This window comes from Microtus oregoni, unplaced genomic scaffold, assembly GCF_018167655.1.
Source record: "Microtus oregoni isolate MIOR12 unplaced genomic scaffold, Mior012 000021F_ref0000039, whole genome shotgun sequence".
Lineage (NCBI taxonomy): Eukaryota > Metazoa > Chordata > Mammalia > Rodentia > Cricetidae > Microtus > Microtus oregoni.
The window spans coordinates 4097928-4123573 of record NW_024543080.1 but is presented as its reverse complement, the minus strand read 5'-3'; the positions used below and the strand labels follow the sequence as shown (position 1 = coordinate 4123573).

Genomic DNA, 25646 nt, shown 5'->3' with positions numbered 1-25646 from the left:
CTGCCTGAATAAAAAGAAATTGTCCTTCCTCTTGGGAAGGGAGAGGGACAACTAAAAACCTAATTATAAAATGAATGATAAGAATCTAGTAGAGAAGGAAGACAAAAAATTAAGTAATTTTAATGTGGAAGATAATGGCATAGCTATAGTTTAATTTCATTCGCAAACATTTTGAACATTTCATTTCCCTCCCTCCCCACATTTGCCTTAGGAATATGGAATGACGTCTTTGGGAGCTGAATTGATAGAGAGAAAGAAGTAATTACAAGCTGAAGCTATGGTGCAATCTCCCAGCATCTGGATTGAAGTGGAAACCAGGGGCTGCCTTTCTAGTCATAATAGAAATTTCACCGTGGTTAGCATCTCTGGAAATTTACGAAAGTTATTTTGTCATTGGTGGGCTCTCTGATCAGACTTTCCCTGTAATAAGATTGTGCTAGAACAAACAGGAAGCTTGATGCAAGGAGCGCAGGGGCCGTGAATGCAAGCCTGGGTTCAGTTGCTTTGAGAATTTAGAACGAGGACATATTATTTGGATTTTTAATTTTGTTCTGTATTTTAAAGATACCCTACTTTTTTTCAGGCTGTACTTCTCCAGAAGCAGTTTTGACAGAACTTAAGATTAGAATATTGTTTAAACACTGAGTCCACAAGAAAATCTAGTTCTCATATATTGGGCACTGGAGATGCCAGGGGAGAGTGCTCTACAGTCCTAAGCGCTAAACCCTCCCTCTGCCATTAAAAGAAAAACACCACAATCAAGTGATTGTGGTCGTGGCATGTGAGTTATGTCACAGCTCATGTTGGTTTCATGCTTCCAGTGGGCAAGCCGCTCTGCCAAGAACATCAGCTCCTTTCATCCTCACTATGACTGGAGTGAGCCTTATCTTTACAGCCTGGGAAGCAATTGACTCAGAAAAAGGTGGATTTGTCCAAAGTCCTCAAGCTGGGAAGGTGTTGAATGGGCTTTTGAATCTGATATTCCCCACACTACCATTGGTCACAGCCACTTGAGCCAGGGTGATTTGTAGAGTGAGCCCTATATACAGGGATGTGTGCTGGGAACACAATCTTAGCATCTCTTGAGTCAAGTGGGTACAATGATTTCTCCCGTGCATGTAACTAACTGCCCTTAGAAGCAGGACTCTCCCTCTCTGAGCCGAAGATGATGGTTAAACAAAACCACTATGTTATGAGATTTTAAAAGTAAATACAATATCTGGGACTACTCAGAGGATGCTCTCTTCCTTCATTTTTGTCCATGGCCAAACAGAATTAGCAAGAGCTGGTTTGGTTCTTTGGAAGAGGAAGGGGCTTTGCTAGCATGGTAAAGGCAGAAGCAGGGGCAAGGGCAGGAGGGCATCTACTTTGTTAAGAAGGCAGGAAAAAGCAGTATTTAATGTCTGGAGTCTGTGTGGAAGTTAGGCTAGCGTGGGTCACTTAAACATCACAGTCCCTTCATCCTTTCTAAAACCATTGTCCTAGGGACCCTCCCTTGTTCATCTCTAAAAGTCAGCGAGTGGTACCCAAAGAGTGATTTATGATGTTTTAGTGCACTGTTATTGACACTGAATAAGAGAGGGAAAGGATGGCTTGAGCCCAGATCTAGCCGGCAAGCGATTGATGCCTCCTGTCCACAGCTGATTCCTTCACTTGTAAATCGAGAGTTCTGATGCCTTGCTTCCAGCATTCCACAAGGAGTAGGAGAGTGTGGGAGAGCTGGGACTTAAGGGCTCTTAGAGTGAGCTTGTCCTCTGTCCATGTCCGATCACTGCCTCCACCCTTGGTCCAGTACTGTTCCAAGTCATCCCTGTAGGAACATGATGTTAGCTGGCTAGGCTCTTTGGGGCCTCTTGAATGGCTGTATTTTCAGATACACACAGCAGTCTTTTCATCCATGTTTCTTGCTGTTGTTTCTTCATCCTGGCTCAGTCTTGCAGTGAATGGCTTTGACTTTGTCATTCTAAGACATCTGGTGATAGGCCTCTCATTCCAGATTGCAGAAATAGGGCTGCTTGGGTCCTCGGTGTGAAAAACAAGATGCCCTGTAAACAGGTCTGATTTGGAGCGAACCTTGGAAATAGGTTTCCAACAAGAAGTGGTTCGCCATTTTGTTTTCTGTAGTATTAACTTGTATTTATTCCTCTCAAATGGAGAATCTAATGGCTCTTGTTGAAATAACTGCCCTCTTCTCCTTTCTCTTCGGGGCCGAGGGAGGCGCTTTCCATGAACTTTAAAATGAAACCGAATGAAAAAGGCATTGTTTATCTAAGCTGTCTGTGGAAGGGCACTTGGGAGAAGAATTGAACTCTAAAATAACCTTATGAAAGTTATTGATTTGTTTCTTTATGGTTCCCTGACAAACGAGGACCATTACTTCTGTGCCCGAACTGGAGCTGGGTCAAAGAACTCTTTTTTATGGATTGTCTTTTCTGGAAACCAGACTTGCCAAGGAAATGAACTTCTGGAAGTGAAGATGTGAACCCAAGTTGAATGCAGCCTTTCTTCCATTGCTTTGAGGGACGTGTAGGGAGTACAGTTAATTGTTAAACTTGTACTGAGTACAACAAGGTTTGTAGCTAGCGTTAGGGGAGTTAGATGAATTGCCCACTGTTATGTATTTGGTAAGGGATTCTGTCTGAGTGCCACTACTCCCAGTTCAACTGCACATTCAGGGGTCTACTTGGGCCAGGGATTGGCAGGAAGAAGAGAATACATGCACGAGTGTGCCCGCGCGCGCGTGCGCACACACACACACACACACACACACTTGCTCTTCCACCTTTTATTTTAGAAGTAACTTTGCATGAAAGATCCCATAAATTATGTAATTTATTTTTTGAAGGAATAGAAAATACAAGTAAAATAAAGAAGCAAAAGAAGAAAAATCACTGAGCCCCACAGCCCACACATTTCTTTCTATGCTTGTAAATACATTTTTCTGCAAAACAATCACATTCAACATACTGTTTTGTAACTTGAAAGCACAGATTTTAGAGAGCACTTTATGCGCTTTTTTGTTTTCTTTTAAAAATGAGATGAATTAATCGGTCATTATAGTTGGGTTATTATACTATTCCGATGAAAGAAAATTTATGTTCACAGTTGATATATTGATCTTTAGAAAGCTTTAAATAATTCGCCTTCACAAACTTGAGTACTAACGAGGGATATATTCATTATTTATTTTTAGCACTACTCAAATGTTCAATACTTAACCAAATCAATGAATTATGTGTCCCCCCCCCCCCCCCCCCCGCCAAGTGCCAATGATCAGTCCATCTTAGGGCTTTTCATGTGCTAAGCAAGTACTGTTTCCCTAGCCCAGAGCAACATGGCAGTGTAATATATGGTGATAGAGATACGTGATTCACCTATTACTAAAAACACTGACACTCTTTGAGCACATATCTTCTGTTGCTTTTTAGGTTTGTCCTAATATAGTTCTCTAGTCTGTAATCTGAAGCTGAAGAATGCTTCTCTTGTAGAGCGTGTCAGATTTGAAGAGAGGATTACAAAGTGCTGTAATTGTAGTAGTAACATGGAGAAATCTGTAAAACTTCCTTTACAATGTTATTCCTTTGGGTTTTATGGCTTTATCCAAAGTTGGAAGCTGCTGAGGACTTTTTGCACCCCTACCTTCATAAACCAATTTTATGGGACCATAGAAATTGATTCGTAAAGTTTTAGGCCTGAAATATATATGGCTGTCTATCCCGGCCTTGGGAAAGGCTTATTTTATTTAAAATTACCCATATATTATTTACGTCCATGAGGACATTAATACGAGGAAGTACTTTGACAGGTCCAGTGCTTAGATGAAGAAATAATTTCCTCAAGCACAGTGAACAGCGAAGTGACAATCAACGCTGTCGGGTTTAGGAGCGCCCACAGTTAAATGTTGTTTCAGGAGCTCGCCCAACCCAAGCTGAACATCGGAATTCAGGTGGATAATTTCATAAGGACACGCTGTCATTTAGGCTTATTTACTGCTTAAGCTGATGTTCACAAACTGCGCTACGTGGAAGGGGCCTGCAAAGAGAAAGCTGATAACGAGATCTGGCTTTGGGAAGACTACTCTGCTGGGCAGTAAGGAAATGGGAGTCAGGGAAGTTTTCTAGCTCCAGAGGAATCTCACCTTTGAATTCGTGTAAGGACAAGTTATGGTTTTGTGAACGAATGTGAAATCTTAGTGTGTTCTAGAAGGGCCTGTTTAGGTTCAGCCCGCTGACTCCTGTGATGTGGGTATTGTGGATTGTTAGCAAGCTGGAGTCGGTGTGAAAATGGCTGAGCATGGAGAAGAACTTGGAGTCTGTTGTGGAATGTTACATCTCCAGGAATGAAGGCAGATGCCTGCTTCCTCTTCTCTCAGCACGAAGCAGCTCACACTGGTTGGCCTTTCACCGGCTGAGTTAAAGGAAGATTGGCTCAGGCTAGCGTAGCCCAGCTTCCCACTCACCTAGGTCCTCTCAAAACCTCTCTAACTGCAATAGAAACTATTGGACACCTTTTAGTGATCTCTGGGAAATGTTAAATGGAGAAACATGAACCCTGGATACATTGCTCTAACATGAAGGAACAAAAAAACATTTTCCAGTGTGTTCTCTATTGCACTGGGATGCAGTCGTGAGGATAGGGGCAGATTTGGTCGCCTTCTGGCTGTGTCTGCAGTAGCTCACTCCTTTTTCAGACATTCTCCATGGGGGTCCCCGAAACATGGTCTACATGCTCTAACATTTGAGAGCAATACACATTGAAGCACATGGGGCAGGGATTGTAATTGTTGAGAGAATGTTTTCTGTGCTTAACTTGATAGCCTTGTGAGCATGCCTCATATTTGTCCAGTAACTGCCAGTAAAGAACATTCCAAAAGGAAGGCATCAAAAGCAACAAAACTTCACCTTTATGGCTTTCCTCAGGGCAGAACACACTGGTTGGTTGTCCTGTGCCAAAATGGCCAGCCCTGAAAACATATATACTAGCAACATTATACAACCTGAACAGGATATTATATTTAGGAATATATATGTATACAATAAGAATGAAAGAAGAGACTGTAAATTTAAAAGAGAGTAGGAGGGCGTGGAAGGAGGAAAGGAAGGGTGAAATATTGTAATTGTATTATAATCCTAAAAATATAAGCCAAACCAAACCAAACCCTTTGAAAACCAATAGATGTCTGGGAATTTGCTTTCACCATCTACCTAAGCATCTCTCAGTTCAGAGAGAGCCGTGGCTAATGTACAGTGTAACATTTGGAGCCCTACCCAAATTTGGTGACATCATAATCAGTTATACTCTTGGTTCTCAAAACAAAAAAGCAAACAAATAGGAACCACCAATAAAGGCAACAACAGACCCTTCCACCTCCAGACTCACGCCTGCCTCCTGCTACAACGCTCTTCGTTGTCTGAATGCTAGGGTGCCAGTCACGTACTGGTTTTAGATTTAGCTCTTACTTGTGTAGAACAGAGATGAGGAGATGGAAAGACCGAGCTTCTGCTGGTGGGACCACACTCATTCTGGGAAAATGAACCTCTCAGAGATAGGTGCTGAGTGCCTACAACATACTAGAAAGCATTCAGAAAATTCATAGTCTCTTGCTAAGTATCAAATATGGTTCATGCATCATCGTGCTTTTGCAGCTCTGTTTTGAAGATGAGGAACCTGGGACTTAGAACCCTTCTCTGGAGAACAGATGCACGGTTAACAAGGGGTGACATTAGCCTTGAACACAGGCAGCTGTTTCAGAGCCATGTTGCCGAAGAACTTTGAGAAGTTGGACAAGTGGATCTATGTCCCTTAACTATCTCCTCATCTGTAAATAAAAAAAGATTGATAGTGATAGTTCCGGCTTCATAGAGTGGGGCCTGACTAGGCACAGTGCTTGGACTCTGAATTACTTTCCGTAGCCTTCCAGGTCTAAGTCACCTGTTGGGGAAACCAACCACAACTTCCCTTCCCCATGGGATTAGCACTTCTTCCCCTTCTTCCCTCTATTTCTCCTCTTTCCATTTGGAGATAGGGTCTGACTCTGTTACCCAGGCTGTGCTCCTTCTGCTTCCATATTTAAAGTGCTAGGATTACAGACATGTGCCACCATGTCCAGAATCTACACATATGTATATACGAATGTGTGTGAGCATATGCATGTGTGTGTGTGTATTTATATATTATTTGTGTTTGGGATTTTGCTTTGCTAGAGACAATGTCTCATGTAGCTCAGAATAGCCTTGAATCTTCTACATAGCTGAGGCTGCCCATGAACTTATTTTCCTCCTATCTTTATTTCCCAAGTGTTAGGATTGAAGGTCTGTGACTCTGTGTCTGATGTGTATTTTGTTATAGTTTTGGTTGTGAGCCTAACCTTTAATGGCTGAGTCATCTCTGCAGCCCCCATTTGTGTTTCTTAAATGACTGTGGAGAGGCCCTCATATATAAAGCCTAGTCCCTAATCTCAGAGATTATGAGTTTAGCCTTGAACTGAAAGTGCTTGCCTGAGGGATATTGTGCTTATCCAGTACAAATCCGCACACGTCGCTTTATTAGTCATGATTTTCTAGAAGAACTACATTAATGGTGAACGGAATTAAGGGGAGATTGCTGTATTCTAAGGAATCGGTCTGTGCAGTTGATGTGAGTACCAGGTTTAGTAATCTGTAAGTCAGGTCACCTGATTGGAAACTCTCAATTTCTGTGTTTAGAGACTTGAGGTCAAACTTGAGATCAAATTCCCCACTTTCCAGGACTCTTCAGGTTTATAACTAAGGCTCACCACTAGTTGGGACCCATGGATGCTGCAGAAGGTTGTCTCTTGCTTCAAGGCCTGCTGATGGCATGCATCAGTTTCATCTGCAGAAGACAGGCTAGTAGTAAATTAGAAACATAAATTGAAAATGTCATTAATAAGGTAAGCCCATGAGCATCATGGCCACCTAGTTGTTGACCCTTGTGATGACGTGGTTGACTGAGAGCTCTGGTCTTCTGCCGCTACCTAGCATCTCCAGAGATCACCATTCTGTACCTTTCTATCTCAGGAAAAGATCAAAATCCAAAACTGTATAGGTGATCGCTTATGAACAAGTGTATCTTTTGTACTACTCTCCAGTAAACAAGAATATAAATTGGTGGTCGTCTGTACCTTCATTGTAACACAAATTAGCATTTGGTCAAAGAGGAGGGGACTGTAGCCTAGCCACGTTGAGACACAGACTTTACCTTCCACCATCAACTCAGTTCATCCAAAAACATAATCTAAGTAATATGGGAATATGAGTGGCTCTCAAGGGTTTAGAAATGGCTCTTAATATATTGACTAGTACTTCCATGGGTTGGCAGAGGAAAATATGTCTGAGAAAGTTTAGGTAGGTAGGTAGGTAGGAAGGAAGGAAGGAAGGAAGGAAGGAAGGAAAGCTTTCCCAAGCAACTCATGAACTAATGTCTAGTGCTTTAAGCATCTCTAGTATGGCAGGCCAAGGGAAATTCATGCTTTAAGCGGCCTATAGTCTGGTCTAGCAAGGCAATCACGAGCTTCAATCAATTAGCTGTACCCTGGTAGGGTCCACAGCCAAAAAAAAATTCATCCCTGAGATGGAGGCTGGCTTCATGAGCTTGCTTTGGAGAAGTCAGAGCAGATTAGGAACTGCAGGAATGTGAGACCAGGTCAGGGGAAGCCAGTGGCTCAGCCTGGGACTGTGAGCCTCAGCCTGCCCTTGGCGATAAGGAAAGGCCATGGAGTGTCTGCATTTTGTTCTTTTGGAACTAAAGATTCACCCCAGAGTAGTTTCAAAACAGAGACCCACACAGTGTTCTTAAAGCAGGGTAGTGTTTCAACCGCAGCCAACAGGTCAGTATGGCTGCTGGAGAGGCGGAGCAGGAACGTGTGTTGGGAGCCCTTGTCGTTTGCATTCCTCATCGCTTCCATCAGAGCCACCTCTCAACAGCTAGATAGGGATTTCTGCTGCATCTCTGAGAGACCTGGGCCAAGTGTGACTTTAAAATGAGTCCACTTGAAATAAGGATCTAGCATGAGGGAAGACAAGGAACTATAAAGACACTTCTGAGACTTTTAACTCAGCCCAGATACACTTCTATTCATGATCACTCTAGTCTTCTTCCCAAACGGATGAACAACAGCACTAGATCCTCAGTTTATATTTCTCCAATTCTCTTCTATTCCTGATTGAAGGAATGGTAAGCTCCTTATGGATGCTATCCATACTCGGGCAAAAGGAGTGCCCGTGTTCCAGCGCACAGCTAGGCACAAAGGCGCCAGCCATCCAATGCATGTGTTGGTGGATCTCTCTTAAAACATTGCACTGCCCCTCGCATCCTCCTCGTCGCTGGTAAACACTGAATATGGAACAGCAGAGGACTAGCAAGTGGACTTAGCCACGCTGTTAGTAGTTAGTGGGAAATCTTGATTTTTGGATGCTGGCTAGTACTCTAAAGTGTCATTGTCTGTTCAGGCAGCTCGGGTGGTTTCTGCTAGTTCGCAGCACATAAAGAAACTTCAAGGCTGCCAGCCGCGTGTCCTCCTGAGATTTCAGGCCAATCAATACTTTTACTCTGGGTATCGACAGCTCTCTGCTGAATGCCCTTGTCATTGGCTACGTGGGCTGACTGTTGTGAAATGGATTACATGCTTTTATTGCCACTTGGGGTCTAATCAGTGCCCAGCATGTCCTGTGTGTGGTGTACCCGTGACTTTCTTTTGCCTTTTTAAACGCCTGGGACATGGGGCTCTTGATGGTGCTGCCTCTGAGAGTTGCAGACCTTCACTGATCAGTTTTTAACTCAGAGCTTCTGCTTCTTTGCAGGATGCGACAATTTGGAAGCCTGATTCATGCCAGAACTGTCGTTGCCATGGTGATATTGTGATCTGCAAACCTGTTGTTTGTAAAAACCCTCGGTGTGCCTTTGCGAAGGTATGGTTCCCTAATTGTAGCCTAATCTTACTGGTAAAGTCGACAAATGATCGAGTTTCTAAATCTTTTTGGTCACATTTTTGCATCGATTCCAGTCTCTAATTGGAAGCTAAAGGAAATGAAGTAGAGAATTTTAGTTTTCCTCAGGTAAGAATATCTTCATTTTCATTTATTGACCACAAATTCTTGCCAAAGCCCATGGTTAAAGGTTTCAAAAATGTCACTTCCTTTAGTATCATGGGAGATTGTGTCTTCCCCCACTTCACGGTGAGAAAGGTAAAGCCTGGGGACTTTAAGCAGTTAGCCATGACTATACAGTTAATAAACTGCAGCTCAGGGATTTTACCTGGTTCTGACAGGTGCCGGAGCCGTTGACAGCAGTCACTATCTCTGCGCCACTGACTGGATTTCTAAAGATGGGTTTGCAGAAAGAGCTTGGCTCTGGCGACAACCTTGCTACACTGCTGGACCCATGGGAAGCAGGAGAGCTCTGACTCCGGCATCTCCCTTATCCCCTTTTCTCTCTCTTCTGCTCAAAATAGTGTATACCTATTTTGTTGGGAAAGTGTTTTCTGGTTGCTGACTCTTTTTGGAGTCAATCTCTTTTTTAAAAGCTTAACTACTAAATGCAAAAACTGGAACTCTTCAGAGAAGAACAATTGTTTTCTTTGAAAAGCATTCTGTCAGTCTCACAAGCACAGTTGGGTTTGCTAGACTATTCCCTTTCCCCAACAATTAATCTTGACTCTTTCTGCCTCTAATGGCAATAAAGTTCTCTTTTTCTCCCTAAGATCAGAATGAAAATGTGCTTTATACATAGTTAGGCTTCCTATTGCTATAATTAAATACAATGACCAAAAGCAGTTTGGGGAGGAAAGGGTTTATTTGGCTTACATATGTCAGTTTACAGTCCACTGACTGACGTCAGGGCAGGAACCTGGAGGCAGGACCTGAAGCAGAGGCCAAGGAGGAGCGCTGCTTACTGGCTTGTTCTCCGTGGTTTGTTTGCCTTCCTTTGTATGCCCCAGGACTGCCTGTCCCAGGATGACATCACCCACAGTCACTGGGCCCCCCACACCAACCATTAATCAAATTAATAGTCCACAACTCACTGCCGGCCAATCTTACGGAGGTATTTTCTCAATTAAGATCCCTCTTTCCAGGTGTGTCTAGGTTTGTGTCAAGTAGACAAAAACCAACCAGCACAGAAGCCAGGAGTCCATAGAAGTTTAAGTTTGCTTATATTATATTATATTGATTCTTGTATCATATGGACCAAATATTTCTAAGAAATCAGCGTTTATAAAGGCCATGAAGACACTCCTTTTCCTACTTCACAGGAGTATTTATGTTATTATGGAAGAAACCCTGAATTAAATGTTAGAGAGTTTGGATTGTACTGTTGTCAACTAAATTCAGTTTTTAATATTTGTTTGCTGTCATATGTTAATAGTCAAAAGTAATGGAGTTAATTATGATATATCCTGTAAAACTGGAGAAGCTCTTTGCCCACTATTTATCTGCCTGGGGAGCGATAGCCAGAATCAATGTAGAACTAGGAAAATGTGATGGCAAAAGAACAATCATGAAACGGAAAATGAAATAAGCAGACACCCCAAAGAGAGTGCAGAGGGCCAATGAATGCATGAAAAAAGTCATCCGAAGAATGCAGACCTAAAGCCCTTTATACCAGGGGTCAGTGAACTAAATTCAGCTGCATCTTATTTTGTATTAATTAAAAATATTTTGGGCTGGAGAGAACTAAGTCAGTAAAGTGCTTTCTCACAAGCTTGAGATTCCAGATTCCATATCTAGAATCCAGGTTAAATAAACAACAAAACCCACAACTGGACATAGTGGTGTGAGCGTATAGTCCCAGTGTTCAGGGCGGAGACAGGAAGACCCTTGGGACTTGGTGACTCTCTTCACACTTGTGAATCCAAACTCAGCCCCTCTGCTTAATCTTTTTAGCTTCTCTTGATCACTGGGCTTCACTTATTGAGCTGCCTGGGTGGTCTCTAAATAGAGGAACACACACACACACACACACACACACACACACACACACACGCAAAACAACCAACCAAACCAGCAAAAAACAGTGGAATGCAAAGGCCCTATGATAGAAGTATCTTTCTCTTCTGTACACACGCATGCATGCACACACATACATACACAATGTACATATAAAAATATATAAAACAAAAGAATTATTTTACATCTTTTAAATGACTAAAATACCAAGACCCTAATTTAGAAAAATTGTATGAAATCCATGTTCTGTGTCCATAAATAAAGTTTTATTGAGATGCAGGAGCCTCACCTGTTTCTGTCTTTAGTGGCTTTACTACTTTCATGGTAGGTTGTTGTAGCTCTGATGTGCCCTGCATGTGGCCCCTAAATGCGAATGTCGAGTTTCTGTCTTTTTGCAGTTTCTGATTCCTGGTCCTATTTTTTCTCTACTCTGGAAACCCCTCCTCCCGATTCCTCAGGCCAGATAACTTAAATCACCCTGAATTCATCACTTGTTCCCACATCTTACATCCAGCAAATTCCCCAACTCTTCCTTTCCAACCCGTGCATCCTAGGTGTGCTTTCTCTTCTCGCACACAGGACAGGCCTTTTCCCGGCTTCCCACAGCACCCCTTAACTGGTTTGGCTGATTCTGAACCTCCCCTTTTCATGGCAGCAGTCACATAGTAGCCAGGATGATGCTATGAAAGTTGAGGCCTGCTCATGTTGCTCCCCTCTTTAAACCCCTCCAGTGGCTTCCCTTCCTAATTAGAATAACTGCTCACAATGTACTTCATAACACCATTGTAGATGTTTAATTAATCATCTGTTAGCCTTTCTCTTGTTCAATCTGCTTTAGATATTGAGCCTCAGTGCTGCTCCCTGGATAAACACAACACACACACACATGCATATGCACACACACACACGCTTGTACATGTGCATCCTCTCCCCTGTCCATGCACACCTGAGGAAAAAACTCTTAGTGGGAATAGCAAAGTGCAAAATTCCCACAGCAGTAGCATGTATGATGCATGGATACCTTGTGTGTATATGTGTGTGTGTGTGTGTGTGTGTGTGTGTGTGTGAGCATACATAATGTATCATGGATACCGTGTATGTGTGTGTTAGCATAACATAATGCATGTCTATGCGTTAATTCATGGCTTAATCCTTCACTTTCTTTAAGTCTTGCCTGAATGCTCTTCTATTAAAAATTTCAACTCTCCACCACCTAGCACACATTTCAATTATTCTTCCATACATCCTCTCTTTTTATTGACACTCATTACTATCTAACACACTATATTTTATCAATTTCTTCTGTACTGTCTCTTTTAGTCATTGCATTTCCTTAATGTCTGCAATCATACCTGACCCACAGTAGGTACTCAGTCAATACTTTTGAATGATGTATGGGAGCATGAATGAAAGATGAGGCTAGAGAATAAGGCCTACATTATAGAGGAGTTTGAACCTGTACTAGGTAGCTTAGAGCTTAATTTTTAAGATGATAGAGTCTAGTGGCGTTGTCATGCATGAATGAAATATCCAAGTTTCCTTTTAGAAGGACTTTTCTGGTTTTTCAGGGTTAATATATAACATTATAAGTGAGGATGTCAACCCAGAGGCGATGAGAACAACCCGGGGGACAGAACAAATACACAGACAGCAGCATTGGTAGTGTAGGGATCAAGAGGAAATGTCGAGTTAAATGCATATGTAGGATAGGTCAGCAGAACTTGATGAAGGTTTAAAGAAGAGAGTGCTGTATAGAGAAGGACGGAGTAGGCTCCAGAGCATGGAGCTGGAGTGGGGTGGAGGTAGGAAAATCATCCTGTTCTCTAGGAATGGACAAAAGAGCCAGGGGTGGGTTCAATGCATTTAAGTGTGAGGGCAAGAAGCGGGCAAGGTGGTGACGCAGTGCAGCGATGAGCACCTGATGCAGGTGACTCAAAGGAGTCGCTGTTGTAGTGGTGGCAGCCTATCATAGCACAGGCCGTTAGAGCAGCTCGCTTCATGGGAGCCAAGGGCAAAGCCAGAGACTCTGTTTTCACTTTAGAAGTTTTGCCCTTCAGGGCACCAGCTTATAGGAGGGTGTGACTCTCAGGGAGGGGCTCCTAAGCCTCTCCTCTTTGGCATTGCCCATGCCCTCGGGGAAGCATTTGATTCATTTCCTAAGTGCCTCTCAATGCTAGCAAGTGGGCAGTGACTCCCAGCTGCGGCAGAGTATGTGAGAGTAGAGAATATCAGGGAAAGGGAGTGACCGAGGTTAGGTGATGCTGAGGACCTTCAGGAGCAGGGAGCCACCAACCGGTGGGAGTTCCATCTTGCCTAGTGATACTGTTCCCATGGCAGTTTATGCCACTCCTGTAAAAGAGGCACAATGCATCCTGGACTGGGATTTGGCTCTGCTAACGAAAGAAAGCAGCAAAGAGATGGGAAGTGACAGGTATTGGGGCAAACGGGGCCTTGACACTTAACGTATGCCAAGGAGAGATGAGTTCAAGGCTCCCTTTGAAGGAAAGATGAGTGGGAGCGAAGGCTTGCTGAAACCAGGGAACAGGTGGCAAGAATCCCCTTGTCTTGTTTTCCATATAATTGAATGCAGCAGTCTTGGCTCCTCCTTTAGCCCATGTCTATAGTATTCCCCAAGACATTCAGATTGACCCAAGCGAGGACCCAACTCTTCCTCCTCAACTGCCACTCACAAATAAAGAATATTATACTTTGAGATGCTCTTTTGAATGCTGAATCTGAAAGTTAGTTTGTTTTAGAGAAGGTGGAAAAACCCCTTGGAATTTTCCCTTCCACCTGCCTCCTCGATTCTTTGTTTTTAAGTAATTGAATTATGTCATTTGCTATCTGTATGAAATGCTTAGGGGAAATTATGCTAATGTAGCTTCCATTGCTATCTTGGCAGAGATTAAAGTGTAGTTTCCCTTTTCAGGTTCAGAGGACACCCTTCTGAAATGGTCATTATTGTTGCATAGCATGGGGAATTTCATAAAATCTCATATAAATTTTGTTCTTTATCAATCAAGTGAAGATAATTTGATGGTGCTGTTATGGATGGATTTCTGTAGTAGGTTTACACCTTTAAAATATTCCTCCTTTCTCATTGACTCTTTCAGATGTAGTTAGATGAACTGAGGAGTCTCTTGTTTGTGTTCTGAGTAGATGCTTTGCAGCCCTTCATGCTGCAGATGGTCATGTCTTCCTGGCTAACACAGGTCTCCAGCCACTGGGGTTGGATCACTCATTGCCCGTTGTCTCTCATCTCTGAACTGTGGGGAAGATGTAATAGGTGGAGCGTTAGTTCCTAGAAATAACCTCTTCGTGTCCACTTCTTTTTGTCTGTGTGTGTGGTGCTGGGGATGGAACTTCCCCACAGAGCTCCGTCCTTAGCCTCTAATTTTGTGACATCTCTTAAGCAGATTCTTCACGGTGGCAGATGTATTATTATTATTATGCGTGAGAGGCAGATCCTGAGCCGTCTTCTTTTTTTTAAAATAATATCACAAGCTGAATTGTCGAAACCTCAGGAACAGCCATTTATTGGCGCCGAGGAATCTTACTGAGGTTTCCTTGGCATGTCGTGCAGTGTTCCCACCACAGAACTACTTCCTGTCAAAATGTTGTCCTTCAGCCTCTGTCCGTCTTCTCCGCTGCCAGAAGTGAACCAAAGTCCTTAGACGCTCGATTCCCCATCCCCTGCTACTTCGCTAAGCCTTGTTCTTCCGCTCTGTAGCAGTTTCCTATGCCAGGGTCCTTTCTCTTTCACCAGAAGCAAACACTGCAGTTAGAGAGATAAGCCCTTTCCCACTCCATCCGCTGCTTTCCTTGTGTGCAGGATTTCAGTGGAAATAATTCGCCACTTCATTACATTTACATGTGAAAAGGCCCAAAGGATTGTTATTTTTTTTTTCCTCTAAAGAAATTACTTTCCAAAAAGCCCCTCTTGACAGAGAATCCTTTGTGTTGGTGTGTTTACTTTCAATGTCTGTCATTGTTACCTGTGGAAATGCAGGAGGTTTAGGCAATCTCAGAAACTCGGGGTCTGCTGAACTAGGGATTGGGGTTGTATTTCATACTGAACTGCTTTCCAATATCCAGGGAGAAGTGCTGCAGATTGGCCCCAACCAGTGCTGCCCGCAGTGTGTGCCGAGGACTCCTGCCTCTTGTCACCATGAGGGAAAAATCCATGAGGTAAGCATAAGGTCCAAGGTGCACTTGTGGGTCGCAGACAGAAGAAAGCCTACTGTTAAGTCCCAGATGCTAACAGATGGGTTTTTCACTTGTTTGTGTAGTCTGACTAGAGAGCCAGGTGTAGGAGGCTCATTTGGCTTTCTGTGAGTACTAAGTGTTTTTGTTGTTTGTCTGTTTTTTGTTTTTGAAAAGTGTCCTATTTATCCCAGAAGCTTTACATAAATATCTGTACACTGAGTTTGTGCCTGCATAAAGAGCAGACTGAGAATGTTGGGGTTGGAGGGCTCGCAGTCTTGAATAATAACAGCACCACCCCCTTTTGTAGATTACATATAGATTTTTGTTTGACAGTTGTCTATAACCCTGAGCTGGTGAGTAGGGCACATGTGACTACGCCCATGCTAAAGCTGAAAAAGACAATGAAGTTGCAAATACCTCGAACCGTTTGGCAGTGTCCTGTTACCTGTTAGGAAATGATGCAATCTAGGTGAGAGTTTGGTCTTTTAACTCGTAGTTCAGGGATGAGTCCCTTAAGATATACTTTTTCAGTCTCAGGACCATAAACGTTTTTGTTTTGGGGTCATCCTAAGAACTAGAGGGAGTTCAGTTTTTCCCTGGCTTTTCCTCACTAGATGTGAGGAGCATCCCTCAGGCACGACAACTAGCAATGTCTGTCGTATGCCAGGCTTTCCTTAGATTCTTACCCTTCCCTGCCTTCATCAAGAGCCAGAGTCCTGACAATCTGGCCCAAAGATTAATTTCCAGAGTCCTGAGGATCTAGCCCAAAGATTATTATTTTTTCCTCCTTAGATCACATTTCCTAAATCCTACAAGCTTAGTTGTAGATATTAAATAGTAATTTCAATGCAACATTGTGAGATTTATAGTAGAAATTTTGAAACTAGTTCCTTTCTATTCTTGCTAAAGCATTACCCTGTTGTATCAGGGAAAGCTGCGCTCACTGAAGAGAGAGAGGCTCTTTGCTTTAATGCTCATTTTCCACCTGATACAGTATGTTCCTGGAGTTAGCATCTCTGCCTATTCAGGAGAGAGCGTGGGTTAGCAGGATTTGATAAACCCACACTCAGGTGCTATTCAGTATATGTACCCAAAACTCAGTGAGTACAATGCTCATGTCCCCATGGACTGGGTCAGCTTACTCAGCCCACTGTCTCCCAGGAACAGTAGGAAATGTCTCTTTCCGTTCCACACAATGTTCAGATGACAGACACCTAAGCAGGATCTACGCTGGGAATGTCGTGATCCCAGCTGTCAATATGTGTTGCCTGAGCCGGTTTGTTCTATAGGGTTGTGTCACCTTGAACTGCCACATATGATCCCTGGGATGTAGAGGTGTTAGGGCTGGCTGGTGATGCGATTCAATGCCAGTTCATCACGTTGAACACAAGTGTGTTGTTTAAGTTGACTGAACTCTTTGCTGGATGTGTGATGTCCAGGAGATACTAGGAACCAAAATACAATCAGGATCTGGTCTGGGAGAGAAAAAAACAAGACACATCGAAAAGACTTGGTTCCCGAGATAGGTACGTAGAGATTTTAAAACTGATTTAAGAGCACCCTTGCCAGGGTTATCCTTGCAATTCAGCATGGGTCTTTTAATGGACACCATCTGTTTACTTATATTACATTTGTACACATTATAATCTTGTAATCTTCAAGTCATCTGAGAGTACTAAGAGTAGTTTGGATATCTTTGTAGCCATCTTTGCTTGTTAAACTAACATAGAGCGTGGCCCTGACTTCTTCAAAACAGATGCTCAGTGAATATAAAAGAGTGAAAAGCTCGGGATGATATTCAGCCTTTTCCCCATCCTCTTCAGTGTCTTCGCTCCAGGGTAGTCACTGTCGTGGGTGGCTAGGCATTTCTGAGGCCACAGGCCTGTTGTGGGTTAATTATAAATCCCCCGTGCCTCTTAATTTTGCCTTTCCCTTTGCCTCCCTTGGAGCTCACTCCTGCTGCAATATTGCTAAAAGCTGTAGACGAGATAGAAACAGGCCCGCGTGCATGGTTTCCTGAGTGTACTTTCAAAATTCATCCCCTTGGAAAATGTTATCATGATATTTCTGGTACTTGATGTAGCTGCAAAAAAAGGCTGAATTTTGAGAACCGTGGCTTTGCAGGGAAATCTTTTATGCTCTACTTCTTCAAACAGACTGGAGAGTGGTTCTTTTTAAAGTTACGATAAAATCAAACTTTTGTCACAGGTTACAATGATTATGATCTTTGTTTTCCCATCCTTGCCTGCCCCACCCCAACCTCAATGACCTCCAGATTCTCTTCCAAATCCTGCATTTCTCAATTGCCTGAGCAGGTTAACACACTCATGTGCTTTTGTCTGCGGCTGGCTTGGGATTTTTCCCTGGCTTTCAGCTCCCCACCCCCACCTTTCTCTTCCCTTTCAGCCTGTTTAGGAAGCCATTTCAGAGTGCCTTGCCCTACCCCTGAACAACAGGAAGCCTCTCTTTGGCTGCTGGGTCGCCTCACATAGGGCTGGTTATGGCAACTTTTTTGGCAGCTGTACATTAACCTGCTGTTTTAAGACTGCTGTGGTGTTCCGAAGTAGAAGCTTGGATCTGGGAGGGGGATTTGGTAGAGGCTTTAGGTAGAGGCCTGAGCGTGGCAGGAGGGGGCAGCTGAAGTGATGCTGGCTGCACGGATTGTGGTTCAAGCTCAGGGATGTCAACAGAAGGCTAAGTTCAGGGCGATGATAGGTACCCCTCAAGTGAACAGCTAAGCCTCAAGAAAGGATGCCTCTGCCTGTAGAGGAGTCAGCATCATATCCAGCTCTGAACTTAGCAAGCCGCCGCAAGCCTGAAGCCTTTTCCTTGAGTGAGGAAAACACTGGAGCCATTGGGCTGCCTCCAGGTTGTTTAGGAGTGCTGTGGGTTTGTTACAGCCAGGACTGGGGAAGGCAGTTTTATCTCTAACTTTGCCAGTGGGGTCCCTACACATTCTCTGTGGGCTCTTGCCAACCTAGCCAACCAGTCAGGGCACAATGCTTAAGTGTCTTTTTCTGAAGAGGTGTTTCAATGATTATTTTCTTGTCCCAGGGTGGTTGGCGCAGGAAGAGGTGGGGGTCCCCATTGCCCCTTTCTCTCTTCTCCACACATTTGCTCCCATCACACAGTAGCCTAAGTCTAAGGAGAAAGCACATGAAGAGTCACCAAGGACAGAAGGTATCAGGAGGCGACGACTTGTGTGAATCCCACTGAGAAAAGAGGAGTAAGAAGCCTGGACCCTGATAGTCCTGTCCAAGAGGGAAAGGGAGAGCTGAATTATGTATGTGAGAGAAGAAATTCATATTAAATTCAGCTCTGTTCTACTCAGAGTAGAGGGTATAATTATAAAATACACCAAAAACTCTGAGATATTTAGTATTCTGAATTTATAACCTTATAAAAAGAGCAAATTAGGTGAAGAAAAATATTTTATATATATATATTCTGTCAGCAAGCCAGGCAGATACTTTAGGACTGTGTATCTATTCTTTGGACTTATGTCAGTATTCACTAACTTATTAGTTGACTACATGGAAGACTGTATTGAAGATGGCACCTGTAAGATTTGCTTTTTCCCAAAATCTCATGTTTTCAAAGGGTGTTGATGAGGTTAAGACGGCACAGCAAGAGCTGGCCCTTGTGGGGCGTTGCTTGATGTGTCTGTTACTCCTGGATTTTATGTAGCTCTCTTTGCTGCCACAGTGTTTATTAAAAGCAATGCATTTGTAAATGGGTATGGAGAACCCTGTGAAATTATTTATAGAGATATAAATAACATTTGGCAGGTGCTGGACCCCTTGATCTCTAGGCAGAATGCTTTGCATACATTACCAGTCCTCAAACACTCTGGGGAAGGACGAGACACTCGTTATGGGTAGAGGCAGAAGACAAAGATGGAGGAGGACATGTTTGGCTCATCCTCCCAGGAGATGGAGAGTAATTCTCTTCCCTTGCCCTGCGTACCTTGGCTCACCCACAGGAGCCAGCTGCGTGGCTTTGACATGAAACAATGTTGCCTCCCTCCTGAATGGCCTTTGGTATTCCTATAATGCTCAAGGTTTTGTGAAGGGAGAAGCCACTGCTTCATCTCCTGTCGCCTGAATGAGATGCTAGATTCGCATGATCCCAGAGCCCAAAGGTACCTAAGGGCTTTGCTAACACAGCCCTTTCATTTTTCAAATGAGAAACCTTGGTGATTGACAGGCTGTTATTACAGTTAATTTCTCTGGCCTGTGTCTGAAAGGTGGTATGATTAGAGATGTTTTAGAAACAACTCAGGGATTGTTTTTCTCATAGTAGTGAAAAGCAAGGTCTTGTTTTAGTGAACCGAACTGTTTAGACACTTAGAAATAGGATGTGTTTTCTCTGGCCATGTGACCCTGTGTGTGCCCAATCTCATGTAATCTCAGAAACAAAGCAAGGCTGGACTTGGTGAGAAGGGGCACTGGAGCAGTGGCTCCCTTTTAATAAAATGAACTTGCTCACCTGAAGTTGTTTTCTTCAATGCATTTAATATTAGGTGATTTATTAGCTGTTTTAATAGTAATTTGCTCTGTTATGATAAAAATTACAGTATCCTAGAAAAATGCACAAGCAAAAACTAAATTCTGTAAGTAGCTCCGGTGTTCTGTAACCACTGCTTTCAGTCTCTTCATTGTTGTTTTGTGTGGCCAGCAGGGGAAATGGCAGAGGAGGCAGATAAGCAGATGGGTAGAGAGATGGGTAGATCGCTAATACGCAGATGTGTTTTCACACAGGTCGAAATCATCTCGAATGCATGGTTTACATCCCGCCTTTATAGAATAATGCTAGCTTCCTGTCACACTCTTGGAGAACGTTGCTCTCTGTTAGTAGCCATTGGGTGGCTTCCCAGTTTTCACTGAAAGAGAGTTTCCACTTCAGAGAGCAAAGTGCAACCCTTAAACTGGAAATTTTCGGCATGCCATTGGTCATTTTCTTCAGATAATTTCTTAAAAGTTAAATTAACAGGAAAAAAAAGCATCTTAAAAAGAAAACAATACCCACCAAACAGCCAAGCAAAAACAAGATAAACAAAAGCAGAAGAAATTCATGAACTCGTGGGGGGAAGGGCCAGGGAGGACTAAACATCTTCCTTTGTTTTTAAAATCTTTAAAATGTTTAGCTGACAAGCAAAACGTGCCTGGATCCAGGTGCCGAGTGTGATGATTTGGTGTGCATCTACCCTGTGAAGTGATGTCACAGTCAAGTTAATTAGAATAGCCATCACCACGCATGCTGCACATAAGATCTGGGAATCATCTTCCCTCACAAGAAAAGGGTGTCTTTTCTGCAGTATTTACCAGCTCTGCTGTAGATGCTGTCAGCCACAGATGTATACAATGCAAGGTCCTTCTGCCTGCCCACATGAACCCTAATTGGCCCTTCAACATGGTATCTTCTGAATCTTTCTAAGCTCCTCGTGAAGGACATACTGTTACATTGTCTCATTTTCCCAGACAAGGAAGCAAGATTGATGTAACTCCATTCGAAATAAAAATGCCTGAACCGAGCCCTGGAAGTGTGCAGGCCACTGCTGGAAATCTCGGCTCTGCTACAGCATGTGTGTGTAACTGCTCCTTTGACTTCCCTGGGTGTCTATCTGGAGGAGAGAGTAGTCTGATTGATAGTGGGCCGAGTCCCAGATCCCTGGATTACAATGGCTACCTGATACTGCGGTTGTTACAGTTCTAGGCCAGCCTTTTCCTAATTCCTAAACATTAGACTTGGCCTGCTTGCAGATGAAGAAGAGCTGACTTGTTCGGGTAAGATAAGGCTCCTTTGTGTATGAGATGGAAAACTATCTTGGACGCCAGTGTGAAAAAGCCAGAGAATTGCCCGTTACAACTCTAGGTGTAATCCCTAGGTTATGTTTCGGGGACTGACTGCCTAGAACGTGTGGTACTTTGATAAAAATCCATATATGATGTGTGATAAAGCTCATCCATCATAGCTAGCTTTAAAAGAGGCACATTGGAACAGGTTCCAGGATTGAGGAAACTTCATCAAACTAAATTTGCTATGTATCTTGGGAAGTGCACCATCAACCTGTCCTGCACTGGAGACTGGATGCTGGGGGCTGTTCTAATCAGGCAGCACGCACATTGGTGCTGACAAACTGGCTTGTTTGCCCTCACATCTGAGAATGACTAATTTAGATACATTGGGTACTGGCTAAATTATATAAGTGCTTTAAACCTGGAGAACATGGTAACCCAGCATTCTAGAAATATTCTGTATATGTGGATGGGTACCCTCAGTGGAACCATTTATTGCTCTGTAGTTTCTGGGGAAACTGGATAGAGTAGGGGCCTTCTTTGGGCCCTTCTACATACTTTTAGGAATGGGAGATCAGTGGGGGTGTGTATGTGTTACTATGGAGAGAGAGAGACTCTGAGAAAGAGAGAGAGAGAGAGAGAGAGAGAGAGAGAGAGAGAGAATATATAAGTCTAAATAGGAATATGTGGACTAATAAGGCTTGAAAGTCAAAGAAGGAATCAGATTAGAATGAGATCTATTTAAAGTGATAGAGTCTAGGGGCCAGGAGTGTAGCTCAGTAGTAGTTGAGTGTGTGCTTAGTATTTCAAAGATCTTGGGTTCAGTCCCCAGCACCTCCCCAATTAAAAACTAGCTTGACAGACAGGGTGTGGTTGCACACAGCGGTGCCCCATGCTGCTTGGGAGGCTGAGGCAAAACGATTACTTAAACCGAGGAGTTTGAGGCCAACATAAATAGCACTGTGAGCTTTTGTCTCAAAATAGAAGACAGAGCAATTATGAAAATCCCCCAAATATGTTTATATACATTTTCCTTTGGGATTCACCATTTCTTCAAATGTGGGTGTGATGATATTGACAGTCTAGAATTAAGCAAGAGGCAGGTCTCTGGGCATGACTGTGGAGTATTTCCTTGACTGCACCGATGGAGGTGGGAAGCTGCACCCATTGTGAGATCGCTCCCTGGATGGGATGCTGGACCACATAGGTGGAGAAAGGCCGAGCCAAGGCCTTCATCCATCTCCGTGCTCCCCGATTATGCATTTGATGGAACCAAATGCTTCAAGGTCCTGCCGTCTTACTTCCTTGCCGTGAATCTGAACCTTGACCTGTGAACCCTCGCTTCCTCAAGTTGCTCTGCTCAGATATTTTATCTCAGCAACAGGGAAAGAAACTTGAGACAACGGGATTGGTGGTTGTCTTTTTTTTTTTTTTGCATCTTTCTGAAATTTTCAAATATTACAAAAATCTTGGAGGCGATGCGAAGAAGAAAACCCATCTTTAAGTTGGTCTCTAGTAGAGAGCACTGCAGTGTCTGGTCAACCTTGCCAGGCTGGTTCAGTCCTTTCCCGCCTTTCCCAGGCTCCACCCTTAGGCTGTACAAGGGTTGTGTCTGTTTGGTTGGCAGGAGTCTGGGGTCTGCAGCTAACCTTCTCTTTCCCATTTGCCTTGCAGCACGGCACAGAGTGGAACTCGGCCCTATGCACTGTGTGCTCCTGCACTCATGGAGAGGTGAGGTGCTCCCACCCACAGTGCTCTCCCTTATCGTGTGGACCGCAGGAGCTGGAATTCCTTGCTGAAGGAGCCTGCTGCCCCATTTGTGTGGGAGCAGGAAGTGAGTATCAGCTGGTGGGCAGGGGCCCTCTCTGTCTTTGAGGTTACAGATGACATCTTTTGTCTTGTCTTTCTTGCTCGGTGTGGTTCGGAGATTCTGAATTCCCTTCCTCTTTGAGCCAAGGTGATGTGGCCTTGAATTTGGTCGTGAGTGATGCCTCATAGAATGGGATTGGCGCAGATCTTTAGGCTTCATTTTAACTGTGGAATTCTGCTGGTCTCTTATTTGCACATTGTAAACAGAGCCTCTGCTTTTATTTCCTGGCCGCCCAGACCTGACTAATCTCACAGAAACTATATCAATCACAACACTGTCTGGTCAATGGCTCTATCATATTTCTAGCTAGTTCTCATATCTTGAATTAACCCATTTCTTTTTTTTTAATTTTTTATTTGAAAAAGAAAACAAACTCTCTTTTTTCATTATACATACCAATCCAAGTTCCCACTCCCTCCGCTCTTCCCATCCCCTCCACTTATCCCCCCCCTCCCCCGCTATCCCCATCCACTCCTCAGAGAGGGTGAGGCACATTGCTTTGGGCAGGGTCCAAGTCCCTCCCTACTCTGTCTAGGCTGAGCAAGGTATCCATCCAAAGAGAATGGGTTCCCCAAAAGCCAGTACACGCAGTAGGGAGAAATCCTGGTGCCACTGCCAGTGGCCCCTCCGTCCTCCCCAGCCATGAAACTGTCACCCACATTCAGAGGGACTAGTTTGGTCTTATGCTTGTTCCTTTCCAGTCCGGCTGGTGTTGGTAAGCTCCCATTAGCTCAGGTAGACTGTTTCAATGGGTGTCCCCACCATGGTCTTGACCTCTTTGCTCATATTTTCATTCTTCCCACTCTTCAACTGGACTTTGGGAGCTCAGTCCGGTGCTCTGATGCCCGTTTCTATTAATCTATGTATTGCCACAAGGCTGTAGCTTACTGATAAGGTTCTGGCGTCTTTCTCCTTTGGCAGCTACATGGCGTCTCCCTGACTCCATCCTCTTTCTTCTTCTATCTCTGCTTGGATTTCCTGCCTTTCTGTATTCTGCCCTGCCATAGGCCAAAGCAGCTTCTTTATTAACCAATGGCAATAAAACAAATTCACAGCATACAGAGGGGAATCCCACATCAGCATATTGTACCTTGACCAGCTGCATCTCTAGTTTTTCTTCCAAAGGAGCAGAGAAACAGTCTCCTTTTATTGAACTTTATGGGGCCCAGGTTATTTCTCCTTCTCCCTTGATAGACAGAAGGCCAAGACCTGTTCTCCATGAAGTACTGCTACTTCTGGTTCTGTCATCTGGTCTTTGATGCAGTGTCTTTCTCTAAGACAAGCACAAAGTCAGGGAGGGACTCCCTTCATTATATTTCCTACAACCTCGCTGAACAGATTACTCCTGCTGTAAACTAAGACACACTGCTTTCTGTCAGCAAGCTGGGGGCACGCTTCCAGACCTGTCCTTTGAATCCATGCTTTCTCCATGTATCCGTTTCATTATATTTTAGAGACGCATGTCCTGTTGCAATTTCTTAGGTATTTGTATGGACTTTATTATAAGCAGGAATTATATCATCAGTCCGTCATGCTCTCTGCTGACATGTAGTGATTAGAAAATGATTAAGATGCTTCTTTCATTCTGTATTGGTTGAGAGTCATGCTCTATTCTTGTCTTTTCCCTTTATATATATCCCTTGTTTCTTCCCAGTCCCTGGTTATTCTGCCTCTGAGGCCTTTGTTATAGATAGCCATACCAGAGATTTAAAGGCATGACCAGGAAACCATGGGTGTGGAAAGTCTACCTGTGTGTGTCAGGACTCACCCATCAGATGGTATGAGGACTGTCAGCACCTTCAAGTAACATAAGCCTGAATGTGAAACCACACAAGCAGCCGAGTGGGTGTAGCACAGGATGGTGATGCCTCATTTTCTGGGGTTCACTCTTAAATCTTAGGAGCATTTTTCATTGGTTCTCTATGAGAAAGACATACTTAAGACATTTTTCCTCTAGAGATTAGAGATTCATTCAGGAACAGTTACTTAATGGGTAAAAATGCTACAATTTCCGCTTAAAGAGTAAACGAAGCTTCTACTTTGTCTCTCTGCATGGAGAAATTCTGTATTTTCATCTTCTCCCATGGGTCTGCGAACACTCAAGGGTGAGAGGAGCTAACCCCATCCCTAGCACCCTGTGCCTCCCCCAGAACATGGTACAGAGAACACATGAACAAATGCTCCCTCTTGGGACCGAGTTTCCTGAGCAGGTGAAAGGGACTGGTGTATCTTTGTTTGGACTTCTCACCCAGCTTCACTCTCCTAAGCCATTGGCCAAAACAACTTCATTCATTAACCAATAAAAGCAACACACATACAGAAGGACATCCCTTATCACATTGAGTTTGGTTTGAGACAGTGTAGGAGAAGGAAGCTTCTGGAAAGTGACCAGAGGAGGACAGTCAACTGGGTGCTTTCTCTACTCTCTGGTCTAGCCGGCTTTCACCTCGGCATCTGGCTCCAGAGTCTTTATTGATAAAATGCAATGATTGAGATTTTGTCACAAACACCACGACCCATACAGTGGCCCTGGGCCCAGTGCACTCGTGAAATCCATGGTCTCAAAAGCACATGGATAGGTTAGTATCCATGTGCTTTGAGACCAGCACATGGATACTAACCTAGCCCTGTGCCTTTGTCCTTCCAGAACCCTGTTCCTACGATGGCCACATATATCAGGACAGAGAGGAGTGGCGACTGAGCCGCTGTGCCAAGTGCGTGTGCAGGAATGGCCTCACCCAGTGCTTCACAGCTCAGTGTCCACCTCTTTTTTGTGACCAGGTAAGGAGGGACTCTCAGAGCCAACTTCTT

General features: G+C 43.7%; 1 protein-coding gene across 1 annotated transcript in view; it reads left to right on the top strand.

The window, feature by feature from the left end:
• Fras1 (Fraser extracellular matrix complex subunit 1) overlaps positions 1-25646 on the top strand; it is a 419545-nt gene that overhangs the window by 151300 nt on the left and 242599 nt on the right. The window contains exons 3-6 of the mRNA XM_041671543.1: positions 8820-8927; positions 15057-15149; positions 22640-22799; positions 25483-25616. Coding sequence (XP_041527477.1) covers positions 8820-8927; positions 15057-15149; positions 22640-22799; positions 25483-25616 — 495 coding nt within the window. The remainder of the gene's footprint in view (positions 1-8819; positions 8928-15056; positions 15150-22639; positions 22800-25482; positions 25617-25646) is intronic.